The sequence below is a fragment of the Lipomyces arxii genome (genome assembly GCF_038497795.1).
Source record: "Lipomyces arxii strain Phaff 12-163 unplaced genomic scaffold V1512scaffold_22, whole genome shotgun sequence".
In the NCBI taxonomy this organism is placed as follows: domain Eukaryota; kingdom Fungi; phylum Ascomycota; class Lipomycetes; order Lipomycetales; family Lipomycetaceae; genus Lipomyces; species Lipomyces arxii.
The window spans coordinates 78,672-95,510 of NW_027117721.1; the positions used below are offsets into that span (position 1 = coordinate 78,672).

The window sequence follows — 16,839 nt, forward strand, 5'->3', positions numbered from 1 at the left end:
TTGAGCTGCTACGGCTAATTCCGGCTGATTACACAGCCTGCAGGACTCACTCTATTTTAAAAGTTAAATTGGCTGGGCAGTCGAAGCCAGCGTATGAACTGATGGGAGTTGTACTGTCCAGAGAGCTGATAGAAGTCGTGCCTGTCTTGCGCTCAGTTACAGTCTAACAATGACATAATTCAGTGACGTAATCAATCATAATGGAATTAGGAATGTAGTAGTAAAAATAGCATCATTCACTTGTATTCTGTTCTGCTAAGTGGTGTATTGAGACAGACAGTACTCCTCAATTATTACAATTGCAGGCTCACAAGAACATTACAACTGAATACCTAAATTTAGCATTTAGTGCAATTGGCAGCATTTTTGTTCATGTGTGAAGTCTTGAGTCGAGTGAAGGAGGCAGAGAAGGCAAAACAGTCTTATGTAGTAAAAGTACAGGCGCCGCGCCAAGTGATGCAGCCTTAAATAAAGTTGCGCACGCGCCATTCGAGACTGAATCATTGATAACGTTAAATTTTTAAAGCCAGTATCACGCTGCAATCATAATGAATAGTGTTGGCTGTTCGAATGACCTAAGCTGCTTTATCGAATGTCTGCGCGCTTTTGACATTTTGCATTAATTTCTGACATTTAATGAAATTCATTACGCGTACCAAAAAAGCGCTTAAATGGAGTTACATACGTAGCTATCTGTAAACATCGTGTAAAAGTATTTACAAATATAAGTAAACATCAACAGCCATAATCTGGTTTACAGTTGTATTTTATAAAAGTAACACAAACTCAAAAACTCTGATGTCCACAAATAAGTCTTTCCGCCTACTACCATGATCTTGGTCCAAAATACTCACCTTCCGCTACTTCGAACAGTGTAGATGTACCCTCACCATCTAGGCCAGAGTACGAAACTGACTTTCCCCACCAAGAAAGATGAACGTTAGTTACTTGCACGGTAGCAAAAATCAAAATGGCACCAAACGCAACCCCCGCAGATAACGCCGACGTCAAAACATAGTTGTACTTAGTCCACCAAGCAAGGTAATGACGACGAATATAGTACATAAAAACAAACGAAAATTGAAGTCCTGGTGTATAATACGCTAGATTGTACAAAGACTGAAAACGTCCCATGCCACCCAAAAACAACACAGGGTTGAAGTGCTTTAAATACTTGAAGAAGTACATACGCGTATAGTACACTGGAGCCGCAGTTAAAACACCAATAAGAAATGCCCATTTGAGCAGTGGGTAAAGAGTCTCAAACACACGTTTGGGGCCAACAACGCCCCAAACTAAGGTGGCTGTGTAAAGAGCGTTAGGAAACGGGCACACAAATCGAGCAGACTGAGTAAGACTGCAAAGATCAGGAAAGGAATTCTCAAGCACTAAATATGCACCAATTGTAATAAAACACTGAATGATAGTAGCCAGCATTTGGCATCTGATTTGCGCACGAGGTGGAATCTTGGAGTAATGACCAAGCTTCTGATCACCAATCAGAGTTTCAGCCTGACCATCAACGTTCCAACCATAAACACGGCACAGCATATTAGCAATAGCATGCTCAGGCACCATATATCCAGCAATGACAATACCGATATCGTTGAAACCTAATTGATAACCAGTGGTAGACATGATAATAGCACTAGGGATCATCAAAAAAATGGAGACGAGAATAACAACAATGATGGACCAAGCAGGAGTGTTGGTGGGGAATGCTTGGCACGCAACAATACCGAACACAAGAGATAAAATCAGAATAGTTAAATACCACCAGTCTGGAACCTCTGGATACCTTGACATCAATTTGGAAATAGCGTCATGATTGTGCTCAAAGTTTGAGCCCTTGCGGTATCGCAAACTAGTATAGAAGCCTTTAAACGCATCGCGCACTTGTGACCACTCCGACAAGCAGATGTAAATAAATGCAAGAGTAAACATACAAAATTCAGAACCATATGCAACCAAATATCCGAGCGAAATGAAAGGAGGAGAATAGTTTTCATAAGCCTCAACATTCAAAGTAAGTTCAGAAGTAACAACTCTGGAAGCATTCCAGGCGTTTCCTCTGTTGTCAAAAGAGCCTGTAGAATTGATTGGCAAATATCCCATCCACTTGTAGTTTCTATAGTAGAGCCCAATCATAATAATGCCACCAAACAGCATACCAATATATTGATTGAGACTAGCGAAAAACGGAACTTGAAGTGGGGTAGAAGTGTTGATCACACCCCAGTCAAATGTAGTAAAGGGATTAAATCCAAGTCCCATAACTGATCCTGTGATGATAGCCAGATTCTTATTCTGAGGCGCAATCCAGGTCATCCAATTAAAGGTACTAAGTGCAGTGAAAAGATAGCCAGGTAGCCAGTTATAAACAAGCGTACATCCAAGTACAATAAAAAAAAACTTGTATTTTGTCATGGTCCATCCGTGAATACTTCGTCCATTTTCAGGTTGTAGCAGAGTACGGTTTAACATAAGTGTCGGAAGCAGTGAAGGCCAGATAGCCTTGGCAGGGTACACTACCCAACGGCGAAGCAGCCCTGCCAAGCCAAAGCCAAAAAACTGAGTAGAGAAATTCATCAAAAACATAAATCCAAACGAGATCCAAGTCTGAGCAAAAAATCTTTCAAGTTTCATGACACTGACATAACTCATGAAGTTTGAAGAAGTAGATCCAACGTTAACCATAAGGGTCGCAAGCATTTGCTCCTTGTGATTCCATTTGCCGGGATTGAGCGAATGACGAACTCCAAAAAGAGTAAACCCCTTGTCAGGAAGAGTCTTCTCTAGGAATTTGCCGCAAGGATAGAGCAAAATCTGAATAGCAGTAGAGCCAATATAGAGCGAGGGCTGACGGAAACCAAAAAGCTGATTGATAAATGCGCCAATTGCAACCCAAATGATGCCCAAAAAGTATGCTCGAATAGTCTCGACTGGAAGAGTAATATCGTCAACGGGATCACAAACAGCACGTACTTCAGGATAAGGAGAATGGTATTTCATCATTGTAGCTTCAAGAAGGAAATCTAACATAAACTCCTCATGATCGGCACCATACGATTTTTCACCTTCTAATAGCAATTGCATTTTCTGCATAGTATCTTCCGGGAAATTTGAGTCATCTGCGTGATATGCAACTGCAGCAGTAAGAACTTCATACGCCTCTTCCATTGTCATGGTTATCATCATGTCAAAAAAAAAGTCCATTTGAGGACCAAGGTCTAGAAGATCCTCCATATCTTTAGACATTCCGTTTCGTACACGGTCCATCACGCGCTCACGGATATTTGGAAGTTCAATTGGGCGTATTTCGAGAATCTCACCAGCTGTTTTAGTGAGCTCCTCAGTAGTAAGCGTAACATCTGTATCTTTGAGATATTCAACCTCACCAGACACAATGACATCGCTCTTCTCGTTTTTCTCGCTAATCATTCTGTTTCGTTAGATTATAGCACTCACGTCAGAGCATAAATTCGTACATATTGGATCCTGTTTATGTATTTTGGCAAAAACAAAAAAAAAAAAAAAGGGGAGAATCAAGATTTTAATGCCAATAATGGTGACAGTTAATTGATACGTGTTTGACAACTGCCAAGCCGGGATGTTATATGTAACTGCCACATATCTCTCAATACAAAGATAAACGTAGTTAATTTCCTGTACAATAAGCATAGTGTTGGCTAGCGCACAAGAAGAAGCATACCACACTAAGGTTTAATACTTCTAAAACAACTAAAAAGAAATTGCCGTTTAGTTTGATGGAGTCTTGGGACTGCTTGACTCGACGGGAGCTGTCCAGCTGACCGGCGTGACTACTCTGCGACTGTCTCACCAGTATCTCAATTCTGGACTGGACTCTAATGAAATACACCTTGCTAGTTAAATATAAATAATCTTTAAGCGAACAAGTAATCATAAAGCCATGAAGATGATTAAAAGTGAGCTACACACAGTTTAATCAACTCACGTTTTCGTCATGGTTTACGCACGGGGCGGTGATGCACGGAGCGGTGATGCACGGAGCAGCCGATAAGAGAACTGACCACCGGTCTGTGTAAAAATTGTTGAAGTCAATTTAGCGAGCGGTGATGCACGGAGCAACCGATAAGAGAACTGACCACCGACCGGTCTGTGTCGAAGTCGTTGAAGTCAATTTAGTTTGCGGCTCCGAACCAGGGCGATTCTCATAACAGTAGAAATTTAGCTAAAGATTAAAGTAACAAAACCAAAAACGCGCTTGCTATTAATAATATGAGCAGTTTGTTGGAAAATTGCTTCGTAACTGCATTCTTGACAGTGCTATCTGACACAGACCTAAGCATGTTTCAAACTTTACTATATCATGTTGTGTCTCTCTAATGACCATGATGGACATCATTCACCTATCTATGCATTAAAAGATGCTTGATAAAACAATTTTTTTAAAAATGAGTCTAGAATATATTTTTTTTTATTATATGTGATCCTTCACAAAGGCCGAGATAATTTGTGCTTCAGGAAGTAACTTTTATCCCTGACCAGTACACACTACACAGCTGCCCGCCAATTATGTTTCAAATCTTCAACCACGCGATCAGAAGTGTCAGCGCAGCTTCATGCACTTTGCCAAGTTTTAACACGCAACTTGTCTTGGCTTATGATCTGATATGATAAGATTACGGCTTTCACAAGACGAGTTAGACGTGCAGCCCTTATCGAGAACGACTTTTTTGATGCGTGGCCCCTAGCAGCTTCGTACTCTTATCAAAAAAATTGAGCGGAAAATTGCATTTCGAACATGTTACTTGCAATAACCAAAATTTCAGCTGGTATCAATTTAAACTTATAATAATAAGTCGTGATTATCGTTGAGGTTTGACTTGCCCAACAGGGTATAGTCAAGCTGACTGTCCAAGACTCATCGTGAGCTAGCCAAAGTGCTAGGTTGAACAGTAGTAGTATGGAATCACACCAAACAGATATCAATGAGCAAATTAATAATAACACTATAAGAACAGTGATCAGCCATTACAAAAATAACTGAATATGACGTGAAGGAGCATAGTATCCAAGTCGAATGTGACGTGCATATGTCTGTGCAATCAAACGGGCGCCCGCGGGGCGTAATAATCTTCTATGAAAAATCTTGCTGTTCAGTACTACAATTAAATCTTTCTTATCTTGGCTACTATTAGAAATTGTGATTTTCTATATAAGTTACAAACGTGTCATATTTTGCCTGTGACGTGTGTTGTAAGTTGAAAACGTATCATATTTTGTCTTTGACGTGTGTGACAGATTACTTGATCCTAGACTAGACAATCTATTTGCTGAGCGGTGGTTATGCGCAATTACCTTTGCGTTGGTATCTTTGACTTTAAACTGTCGATATCCGGACATACTTGGTAGGGTGAAACCGCAATAGTACACTATACATCTTGCGGAGTCATGGTTAGTTCTTTTAGGGATGGAATGAAATTCACCGAATTAATCAAATCTGACACTAAAAAACACAGTGCTTGTAGATTAAGTTAGATCGCGTATACAGTTTAAGTGTCCGATGAAAGAGATTTTCTCTGGTCATTGTTTTATTCTAATACTGATTGTAGTACAACTGCGCTTGAACATTCTCGTAGGCTGACGAGAATCAGTCTAGATTGTATTATTGTAATCTGCAAATGATGACTCTAGTTACTGCATTAGCTAAAGGAGTTCTAGAGGATGACTACGACTTCTGTTGTTTTGACTCACACTACGTGGTGAGTGTAAGCTAAACGTTTAGTAAGATTATCTATTGTACTGTGCCGTCGAAGGTTGGGCAGTTTGGAATTTAACAGGGCTATGGCTTAAAAGAAGCTAGGGCTAATAGAATGAAGGTTCACTGTTGAGCCCTATTTCGTGGCTCGTTGCCGAAATATAATGGCAACCTTTACCCTGAGGACCATGTTTGTTTTGGAGCCTGTGAGAGTCAAAATATTGGCATAAATACAGAACAATGATCTATCGTAAAGGATGCTAATATGCTGTCTTATCGTAACACCATGTTGACCAATGATAACAAAAATTGGCCATGAGGTCAGACATAGAAGCCATTGTTAAGACCGGTGTCAGGCGGAAAACTGTCGGCCATGAGTTCACGCAGTTAGCTTTGCAGAATAGCAAACACGACTTAAATCATGTACATTTACTGATAAAATTATTTGAAGAAAATGAGTATTTAATTTATTTATGCACGAAATAGATTAGATATGCACCACCTCGCATAGCCATAGAGTCTGCTAGTTTGCGGCCTGAGGCCAACTGATGTCCTACCCATCACCACACTGTCATTGCCAGCTCTTGGCAGGGCAATCAGACAACTTAGGCTATATAGCTTTACGCTGTGTTATGAGCTTAACTACTGTTGAATCATCAATATATGTTATTAAATACAGCTGTAATTAATCTAACAGAGATGAAGTATATATATGTATATGAATTTTATAATTAATCCATTTTACTAATTATTGGATAATCATCATGACCACGTACTGTGCAACTCGCCAGCCTATCAAAAAAGTCCGACTAATTTCCATCGGCCGCTTGCATACCAACACCAAAATTTGGTTATCATACAACATAAATAATAATTCCAGAACTTCAAAAACTACAGAAATAACCTCCACCCAAAAATAATGTTAAAAATATTTCAAGCGCATTATTAATGAGCACACTAACGTAACTTTCCTGAAACCTTAAACGAAAACCTCTTTTTTTCGCCTCTGCACTTCACCATAGTCAAAAACAAAAACAAAAACGATTAAACAGATGAAAACATAATTACCTATGCCAATTACGACTTAAGTTTTTTTTTTTTTTTGCGAATTGTGTTTTAAACTCTAATTTACTATGCACTATATTGAACTATCTTTACACCGGGTAACTCATAGTACAGTATAGATTAAAAAATACTTTGGGCTCAACCGGGAATTGAACCCGGGACCTCTCGCAAATCAACTTAGAGTTAAGAGCCCTAAGCGAGAATTATACCACTAAACCATCGAGCCTGCCAAACATGCCAAGCGACAAGCCGGTATAAAATCCAAAGAGTTCAAAGAAGAGTTATGTTTTCCAATGGTTAATGTATTAATACAACAAGGGAATAACTAGGTCTATATATAATAAAGGTATAAAAATAAATAGAATATTGTAGAAGAAAGTAATTGTAAGTATAGAAGAATGAAGAACTAGACGAAGTAAAAGGAAAGGTCTTGAAGAATGTCAAAATATCTAGAAAGAAGGTTTAGAAGAAAAGTTAGTTGGTTCGTCAAGGTCAGTTCCTTAACAAAATCAAGAAAGATTTTACGCATATTTGATGCCATAGTAACAATCTAAGGGTCTAGTGTTAATCTTTATTTAAATATCATTGCGATGTTTTTACATATATTTCTATATTATTCTTCTCCATTCTTTATGCACCACGATATTGCTATTTGGTATTATTGAGTATGCTATCTATCGGTCTGAATGTAAGTAAAATTGGACCGACTACTACATTTGTATAAATTTTATTTTATAATTCGAACATTCATTTCTTATTATTTACATCATACCATTTATAGATAATAAATCATTGAGGGCAACATCAAGCAGAATCTTGGGTCTCATCTTACCTTAATTCTTATTACCTGGTAGCGATACAGAGTCATCCATCGAGCCTGCAATTCATTGTCAGGGTTTGAGATTCTATATACTATACAAAGATTAATATTAAAATCTAAATACAAATATATTGTAAGGGTGGTTGTTAAGCGGTGATAGTTATAAAGGTAAATGTATCGATCCGTAGCGTCTATACTCATAGGCGGAATATAGATAAAATGACAAGCTTGAGGAAGTATTACGGAAAGACAGACTACGTGCCTTTATATCCTCAAGCTACTACGAGATAAACACCAACGGTGTATTGATTGCTCTTGCTTAGATTGACGCGTCCGCATCGAGCGACGACATCCGTTTCGCCTAGATGCGCTCAAAATAGAGTTCGTAACGTCAGAGTCTGTAAATTCAACTTTCGTAAAAAACTATGATACGCGGCGCTCGGAAGCTTGCGTCTAAGTGGGGAAATGTGCGTCCAAGGGGTGAAGAATGGGTAAGAGAGTGTGAGAGGTTACGTGAAGTAAGGATTTGCTGGCAGAACATGCATGATGTTACATGATTTCGTGGCGATATATGATGCCATAGTGAGATATATGATCTCATATAAAATGAAATCGTATGACGTTGTCTTATGTTAAGACTGTATACGAATATTGGTATACGTGTATAATGGGTATATGTGCATTGAATAAAGAATGGCAGAATCAAGAAAAAAAAGACGAAAACGTAGATTGAGAAAAAGTCATTAAATGTAAGAGCTTAGTGTTTTTACTACTGTTTCTAAGGGTCTTGTATGCTTTTCTGATTAATGATATTCAAAATACATCCACATAGCGAGCTCTTTATATAATAAGCTCTTTTCTAAATAAAACATAAACAAACACACTATAACCACACAATAAATTATACGACCGTTGTCGCACCATCAGAACTCTCCAGCAAAAACATGCACAGTGTCCAGGACTTGTAAGCTACATTAACACCAATATTCAAACCTTCCGAGCAAACTCCCAACAGCGACCGTCTCATGAAAACCTTTACGGTGAAGAGAACAAGAAGCATCCTTATATTTCTAGAGTTTTTGCATACGCCGTAAATCACAGTGGGTTCATTTAAGGTTTGCTGGTATATGTAAAGTAAGTGGCTAAAGTAAGTGGAACAGAGGTTTTTCTTTCTTTTTTCTTATTTGTTGCATTTTCGATTAGGTATGTTGGTATATAAAAAACAAATAAGGTTGCTCCTTTAACTCATATTTCTATTTGATTAAGTCAAAACTCTAAACCTTAACTTAATTGTAGAAATTTACGACACGGCAGCGCTATGATATTTATTATATGGTCTCCGTACAAGCCCTTGAAAGAAGACGGAGCCTTTTACCATTTTCTACCATATTAACACAACATGAGTAAAAACACCGTCAACGCCATCCGATTTAAGTACATGCGCTTTCGAATGACCGAAATTAAATCTTCCCCGTCCATGAGAATAATTCTCATTTAATGTGCCCTAATTGCTTTGTTTGCTTTCTTCATTTGCTCAAGCTTTTAATCGTTACACACTTTAAAGAACCGTACATTTTAAAATTTTATTGTTCATTGATTACAGCTAAGCTGTTGATATCAAGTTTCACTACACTTAAAGCAAGTTTGCTCCTCCCGAAAACGTTCGACTGGTAGATTTGATTAAGGCACAATAGAAAGAACAGGCATTGTCGTCATTTGAGCCGCACAGTATTGGCTGACATACAAGTCACCCTCAAAACGCACTAGATTGCTGGACTCTATCTTCCTGAATCGCCACTCAATTATCGTTAAATCATGACCGATCGTGAAGTTTTGCCTTCGAAGGTTCGACCTCGTCACTATACTTTAGCTATCTACGACCTTAACTTTACCGATTTTACTTTCAAAGGAACAGTGAAGATTGATCTTGATGTTATTGGCCCTGCTCCCGTTTCTGACATTCAACTCAATGTTCGCCAGATCGAGGTCATTCAGGCGGGTCTTGCGCTAGAATTGACTAAAAGTAATTACAATTAATGCTGCTTTTTAGATTGGTTGCTAATTATTTACAAGCTTCAACCGAGATTAAAGTCACTGATATCTTAAACGATGAGAAGGCTGAAACTGTCACTCTCAAATTGTCTGAGCCATTGCCTGTCGAAGCTGTTAGTGTTGCTTTGACCATTGAATTTTCAGGAATATTGAATGATAAAATGGCCGGATTTTACAGATCCAAGTACTCTGATGCTGCTGGTGAAGATGCTTACATGTACTCCACTCAATTTGAAGCTACTGATGCTCGTCGAGCATTTCCTTGGTATGCACGTAAAGGACACTGTGGAAACTTTTTTAATTTGATTTCAGTTTTGATGAGCCCAGTTTGAAAGCTACTTTTGACTTTTCAATCACTCTTCCTGAAGAATGGACAGCTTTGAGCAATATGCCAGAGGCTTCCAGCAAAGTTCCCGAGGACGGAAAGAAGAAGGGAGTGGCAGGCACAAAACTAAAGACTGTAACGTTTGCTACTACTCCTGTGATGTCTACTTATGTATGTATTGGTGGTGTTGAGTTAGTCATTATTCACACTTTACTAGCTTCTGGCCTGGGCTGTAGGTGATTTCGAGTACATCGAAGCTTTCACAGATCATTTGTACAATGGCAAAAAGATACCAGTTAGGGTTTATACTACGAAAGGTCTCATCAAACAAGGAGAATTTGCTTTACAGAATGCTTATAAGATTGTTGATTATTTCTCAGAGGTAAGCAGAAAATGAGTTCCCTAGAATGATCTGACGATAAAGATTTTCGAAATTGACTATGTTCTTCCAAAAGTTGATCTCCTTGCTGTGCATGAGTTTTCTCATGGTGCTATGGAGAATTGTAAGTGCTTGCTAGGGAAAATTTGGCATCATTAACAGATAAGGGGGCTTAATCACCTACCGTACAACCGCACTGCTTTTTGATCCTGAGACGAGTGACTCGAAGTACAAGAATAGAGTTGCTTATGTTGTTGCGCATGAGTTGGCTCATCAATGGTTTGGCAATCTTGTCACGATGGAATGGTGGAATGATCTTTGGCTTAATGAAGGTTTTGCGACCTGGGTTGGATGGCTTGCGATTGACTACTTATATCCTGGTGAGTGGCTTTAAGTATGATAGTGACGGTGCTGATACGATTTAGATTGGGATGTTTTTGCTGTCTTTGTGTCGGAATCACTCCAAGGCGCATTGGGATTGGACTCACTTAGACAGTCACATCCTATTGAAGTTCCCGTTAAATCTGCTCTCGACATTGATCAGATTTTTGATGCCATTTCGTACTTGAAAGGTGCCAGTTCCATTCGTATGATCAGCTCTCACTTGGGTGTTAAAACATTTTTGAAGGGAGTATCGAAGTATCTGAAAAAACATGCTTACGGTAATGCCAGAACCAAGGACTTGTGGGATGCGCTTGGAGAGGCGAGTGGCGTTAAAGTTGATGTGATCATGCACGACTGGATTACCAAGATTGGTTTTCCCGTCGTAAGCGTGACTGAGTCTGAAAGTGGAGTCAGCGTTCGTCAAGATAGATTTTTGTCGACTGGAGACGTTAAGCCAGAGGAAAATGAGACTACTTGGTGGGTTCCACTTGGGGTTTATACAGGCGATGATGTTACAGCATATTCAGGAGTGTCTACGCTGTCAACACGTGAAATCACTTTGTCCGGCTTGAGTACAAGTGATTTTTATAAGCTAAACCGCAACCAGACTGGTGTGTACCGCGTAAATTATCCACCTGCAAGATTGACCAAACTTGGTCAAGCTCCCGAAAAACTTTCGATTACTGACAAGGTCGGGTTGATTGCCGATGCTTCATCCATGGCTCTTGCCGGCCTCGGGTCGACAACTGGCATTTTGGGATTGTTAGATGGGCTGCAGGGAGAGGAATCTTATGTGGTATGGTCTGAGATTATTACCCGTCTTCAGGTTCTGCGGTCCGCTTGGTTTGAGCAACCAGAGGCGGTCAAGCAGGGGCTAGCTGCGTTTACTTGTGCGTTAGTTGGCCCAACTGTGAAAAAGCTTGGATGGGAGTATAAGTCGGACGAAGATTTTTTGACTGTTCAATTGCGTTCGCTGCTGATTGGTACTGCTGGTATGGCCGGCGATCCAGAGATTGTTGCTGAGGCCAAGAAGCAGTTTGCGGCATATGTTGCGGGCGACAAAATGGCTATTTATCCTGACTTACGTCGAGCAGTGTTTACAATTGTGTTGTCACAAGAAGATGACACTGAGGAGGAAGCGACAGTTGCTTTTGATGCAGTAGTGAAAGAGGTTCTACAGCCTACGTCAGTGGATGGCAAGGAGATTGCGCTTGCGGCATTGGGCCGATCCAAGCGACCTGTATTGATCCAGCGGGCGCTAAACATGATATTGTCTGGCCAAGTAGCAGTACAGGACTTGCACTCGTTGGCGATGTCGCTTGCGGCGAACCCTAATTCACGATGGCAGCTTTGGGAGTTTCTGAAGCAGTACTGGGATGGGATTTACACGCTTTTGTCCGGAAATATGGTTATACTTGATCGATTCGTGCGGATGTCGATCAATAGGTTTTCATCAATGGCAGCGTACAATGACATCGAGAAGTTTTTTGAAGGAAAGGACACTCACGGATATGAACGAAGTGTTGGACAAGCGCTTGATACAGTCAAATCGTTGGCAACATGGGTTGAACGTGATGGGCCAGTAGTTGAAGCCTGGTTGAAAGAAAACGGATATCTGGCTTAGATACGATTTAACATATTTAACTAGTATTTATGTATTTGCTTTATTATACATCCTTAAGATCAATTCACGAGGAGTTTCATAAATGTCAGGAGAGCCTCTACTCATGAGCTTGTCAGCTGCGTCAGTGATGGCCTCGACCGAGGTCTTTCGTACTTGTTCTTTTTCTAAATCTTCTTCAGATTCAATCACGATCTTTTTTTTCTTTTGCAGCCATTTATTTTTCTTCTTTCCAGGACCTAGTCTTTGTAGAGCTTCAAGTGGAGTCTCTGTGGGTTGTAATTCGTGAAGCAGAGTTTCAAACAAAATCTGTGCCGGTCTGTCATGCTGGTCTTTGTCAGCTGCGATTTCGGCTTCCCGTTCACGTTTTCGCCTTATTTCGTCCGCCTTAGCAGCTGCACGGATGTTACGTGACGAAATACCGTCAAGCCAAATATCATGTAATTCTTGAGCGTCATTTTCAGCGTCAGATTTGCGCACAAAATTGCCGTTCTGGTCGAAGGAACCTTCTTCAAGATCCGCACGCATGTTGAACGCTTCAAGTTTTGGGGCATGTAACCGTGAACCAGTCAAGCCAATTTCAGGATCAATATCTTCAGGCAAGTCGTCAACGTCGTTCTCTTCTTTTTCACTTTGAATTGGGACAGGCATATCAATTTGCACGTGAGCCGCTGTGAACTTTTCGACTTCACGATTGACCTGTTCGGCGTCTACTTCATCATCTTCATCTGGCCGGCTAAGATCCTGCCCTTCAATTTCCGTAATATCCAAAAATCTGACTTTTCTGCTTTTTTTTGACACACCGTCAACATCGTCTTCATCAGATGAGCCGTCATCGTCTTGCTCGGTTTCGTGTTGAGTAGGTTTAGCATCAGACACATCAAACATGTCTTGATCTTCCTCATCTGCCACTTTCCGAGCAGTTCTGGCTGACGTGAAGAAGTCATCTTCGGACGAATCTGATCGGTAACCCTGAACTTCTTTTAGCTTATTTCGACGGGCTTGTTTTGGTCCTGAACCGGGCACATCTGCTTCAAGAAGTTGCTGCTCGTCTATTTCCTCTGCATCCGCTAAATTTGGTGCCGATTTGACTGACCGACCTGCTTCATCTGGTGAGTGTCGTCGTTTTGCCATTTTTGTAGAATGTAAATAGACAAACGATGAAAAAAGCAACTATGTATGACGTAGACCCTTGCCCTATTGCATGTGTAAATTGACAATTTGTGATGCAATTCGAACTTTTTGTTTGCAAAAACAAATGGAGAACGAGTCACACAAACAGATTTTGTTGTCTCTTTTAAAGTGCTCAGCTACGGTTGAACTTGCGTTGGAAAGGTATGAAGAGCGCGTCAGAAACAAGCCATTGCCGGTTCATCCAACTACGGGACCTTCAAATAAATCAACTGTCAAGGTTGAGGATCCTCATGTCAAGCGGCGTAATACTGCGAAACCAAAGACAAAATTAAAGAGATTGGATGCACGTGAGCAGCGGCGGATTGTGCGTGGGATTCATAAAGAAGAGATCATTGCGTTGAAGCGAAACAAGCTGCGAAAGCGCAGAAGAAGGAATGAACGGAAACGGAAACATGACGATAAAGATCACGTTAAGGAGGACAATGGTCCTGAAGAAGTTGAGAGTGAAGTGGGAAATAAGCTCGGATTTGAGAAAAAAAAGAAGCCAGAAAAGAAAAAAGAGAAGACACATGACAAGACACATGACAAGAAGCCAATTCCACAGGCAGAGTTTCCTAATGATGAGGATGATTTAGACGTTTTTATCAAATCAATAACTCGTCATAAAAATACAGTCAGAAAACGCCGGGCATATCGACATGAGCTTTACAGTAATGGCGAGGAAGAACGTAAACGATTGGAAAGTTTAGTCATAGATGATGAGGAAACCAGCGATCAAGAAGTGGACGAGCCGATCGGAATATCCCGACCTAAACCTTTGTCTAGTGCTGAGAAAAAGCGGACAAAATTGCTCGAAATGGGACCGGATGCGACTCGGTTTCGAGTGTACATGGATCTTCATATGTTATGGCAGCGCTACGTTTTCGACTTGATTGGACTGGACTTGAAGCCGTCGACAGCGTCCCAGAGAGCTACTGCAGCCCAGAAATTGGCGTCTGCGGATTTACATGGTGCGTACATCGTTGTCGATCGAAGCAGCTGCGTTTCTAGGGTCGGATTGGCCGGCATCGTCGTTCGCGAAACAAAGTCTTCTTTTCTCATTGTCACTAAAGCAAATCTTGCAAAGATTGTCCCGAAAGAGCACACTGTTTTTAGAGTCGCAGTTAAAGATCCGAAATGGATTGATTTAGACAGAAGCGAATCTGACCAAGTCAAACGTGACAGAGAAGTCGCAACTGCAGGTTCGTCTGCCGGTGTTCTCCTTCACTTCTACGTCTATGGATCCCAGCTGCTCTACCGTCCAGCTGATCGGAGTGGCAAAAAGTTTAAGACCAAACCTACTTTGGACTTATAATTGCATATACTTAATTGAGTCCTATTGATAAAACATGAAGAATCCAAACGGAAATGTAAAACAACAAAAACACCACTGCACGCCGTATGACCAAATGCTTAACCAATTTCATAACTTGGCGCGCTGTTGCAACGACGCAACTTCGCCCATGTATATTGCCCGACGGCGGATCGCGTCCTGCGCACGGCCGCGCATCTTGACCGCGCCCCGGACTGCCTCATAGCTCCACGTCAGCTGACGAGCGCCACGCATAAATCCAGTCGTTCGATCAAACTGCTCGCTGAATTCACCTTGCACGTCTGAATGGCGACGCACGACCTTTAAAAATCCGTCAGCGTATTCCATAACACTTTCAATAATGTTTTGGGTTTCATTAGATGACGGCTCAAATGCCAAAATCGTTTCGGATCGGGTTGAAACCGCGGTCGTTGAGAAATCATAGTACGATGCCTTCAGCTCAGGCGATGACACAATGAAAGGCAGGTAAAATTCCGCTGTTAGATTCGAAATGACTAGCGAGCCCGGCGATAGCGCCAAATGCTCAACCAAACCGTAAAGTACATGCGCAACAGATGCGGTACACAAAAACCAGGGATTTCCTAAATCCCCGGACCGACCGTCACCGCCGTTATAAACATCTTCAGGGTATCGTCCGATTGCAACTGCTGCTGGTTCAGTATCAGACAGAGTAGAGTCTTCATCGTTGATGGGATAGCGACCCCGCATGTCGGCCACCAAAGCTTGCAGAGACGCAATGACAGCGTCGTTGTGCATTGGGTATGGATACAAGCCGTTGCTGTGAATCGAAGCTAGCAAAATAGCCGCATCAAGACCTGATCGCGGACTTCCCAACGTGGATACCAGATGCCCACGCTCGTCATCCCAAAATGCTAATAGAAATCGTTCAAGACCATTGGCTTGTGTGTGGTACCATGCAGCTGCACCAGGATCATTCATGTCAGTTGAAAAATCTACGCCAAGTATCAAAGCTTGATACTGGGCCATAGCAGTAAAGAAATGTAGTCCTTGCACCTCTTCCCATAAATCGTAACCTGGAATTGCCCATGAGTTCGACACGTACTCCAGATCAGGTTTAATGACTTTATACAAGTATTTGAGACTTTCCATAGACGATTTTTCTTTCTCCATTAGAACTTTTGCGTATGAAATGAGGCATACAGCCCGAAGAGCAGGGCCGTCCTGGTAAATACGTCAGATTTGACTTCCCGGTAATGATACCATTAGCTTACCCGTTGAGGTCGACCCCAATCACCTTGAAATGGTCGCCCGTCGGTCTCGAACTTGGGTTCTCCGAGTCCAGAAAGGTGTTCAAACGTCCCACTGGGATTCGCGGTAATCTGTGTAGATCTGGCATTATCGACATAAGCGTCCAATATCTTTTTTATTGTTTCATTCCCAGTTTCAGAGTACTCTTGCACAAGCGATCCCATAGTAATAGCTCCATCTCTGACCCAGTGATAATAGTAATTGGGAGCATCCTTAGAAGGACTAGCTACTACAACTCCAGGATTAACATTCCCATACGCGACATTTGCACCGTCTGGCCCAATGTTTGCAAGTATTCCATCTAAAGTATGTTGTATCTGTTTGTTGACCCATTCATCAAATTCGGTTGCTTTATTGGAAATCAAAAACGGAGATTGACGCTGCCATACTCGACCATGATCAAGTGCATTTACACCCGTTAAAAGCACCACAATCCACGCTGAAACGGAAACTGAACAGTAAATTCGCATTTGTTTCTCTCCGTTCAAAAATCACACGAAAATGTTGAAGACGGGAAAAAAGAGAAGAGGAAGAAAGATGAGGATCGAGAACAAGATTTTGTTAGTCGGAACTACTATTTACGGGGTAGATCCATTGCGCGTTAATCGGCCTAACACGTGTTGACAGCAGTATTGCTTACCATACGCATGAGGGTCTTGTGTACCAACTTACATT

General features: G+C 41.1%; 5 protein-coding genes and 1 non-coding gene across 6 annotated transcripts; 2 read left to right on the forward strand and 4 right to left on the reverse strand.

Annotated features, from left to right (window-relative positions):
* Positions 1-693: 693 nt before the first annotated feature.
* V1512DRAFT_81228 (OPT oligopeptide transporter protein-domain-containing protein) lies at positions 694-3,572 on the reverse strand. Its single transcript, XM_066918515.1, has 2 exons — positions 3,489-3,572; positions 694-3,442 (listed from the first exon to the last, which is right to left on the reverse strand). The coding sequence occupies exon 2, from the start codon at positions 3,439-3,441 to the stop codon at positions 826-828; it is 2,616 nt and encodes an 871-aa protein (XP_066769724.1). The 5' UTR covers position 3,442; positions 3,489-3,572; the 3' UTR covers positions 694-825.
* A 3,370-nt stretch (positions 3,573-6,942) lies between these two features.
* On the reverse strand, positions 6,943-7,034 carry V1512DRAFT_t55. The gene has a single exon. It is a non-coding gene; the product is annotated as a tRNA-Pro (tRNA).
* A 1,960-nt stretch (positions 7,035-8,994) lies between these two features.
* On the forward strand, positions 8,995-12,459 carry V1512DRAFT_267060 (peptidase family M1-domain-containing protein). The gene is made up of 7 exons (XM_066917207.1): positions 8,995-9,651; positions 9,702-9,945; positions 9,993-10,176; positions 10,223-10,387; positions 10,430-10,508; positions 10,552-10,764; positions 10,810-12,459. The coding sequence occupies exons 1-7, from the start codon at positions 9,444-9,446 to the stop codon at positions 12,390-12,392; spliced, it is 2,676 nt and encodes an 891-aa protein (XP_066769725.1). The 5' UTR covers positions 8,995-9,443; the 3' UTR covers positions 12,393-12,459.
* V1512DRAFT_267061 (uncharacterized protein) lies at positions 12,408-13,546 on the reverse strand. The gene has a single exon (XM_066917208.1). It carries the CDS (start codon positions 13,521-13,523, stop codon positions 12,420-12,422), a length of 1,104 nt encoding a protein of 367 aa, XP_066769726.1. The 5' UTR covers positions 13,524-13,546; the 3' UTR covers positions 12,408-12,419.
* A 64-nt stretch (positions 13,547-13,610) lies between these two features.
* Positions 13,611-14,919, forward strand: V1512DRAFT_267062 (uncharacterized protein). Its single transcript, XM_066917209.1, has one exon. It carries the CDS (start codon positions 13,648-13,650, stop codon positions 14,875-14,877), a length of 1,230 nt encoding a protein of 409 aa, XP_066769727.1. The 5' UTR covers positions 13,611-13,647; the 3' UTR covers positions 14,878-14,919.
* Positions 14,807-16,758, reverse strand: V1512DRAFT_267063 (Six-hairpin glycosidase-like protein). Its single transcript, XM_066917210.1, has 2 exons — positions 16,128-16,758; positions 14,807-16,077 (listed from the first exon to the last, which is right to left on the reverse strand). Exons 1-2 carry the CDS (start codon positions 16,632-16,634, stop codon positions 14,986-14,988), a joined length of 1,599 nt encoding a protein of 532 aa, XP_066769728.1. The 5' UTR covers positions 16,635-16,758; the 3' UTR covers positions 14,807-14,985.
* Between the last annotated feature and the right edge of the window lie 81 nt (positions 16,759-16,839).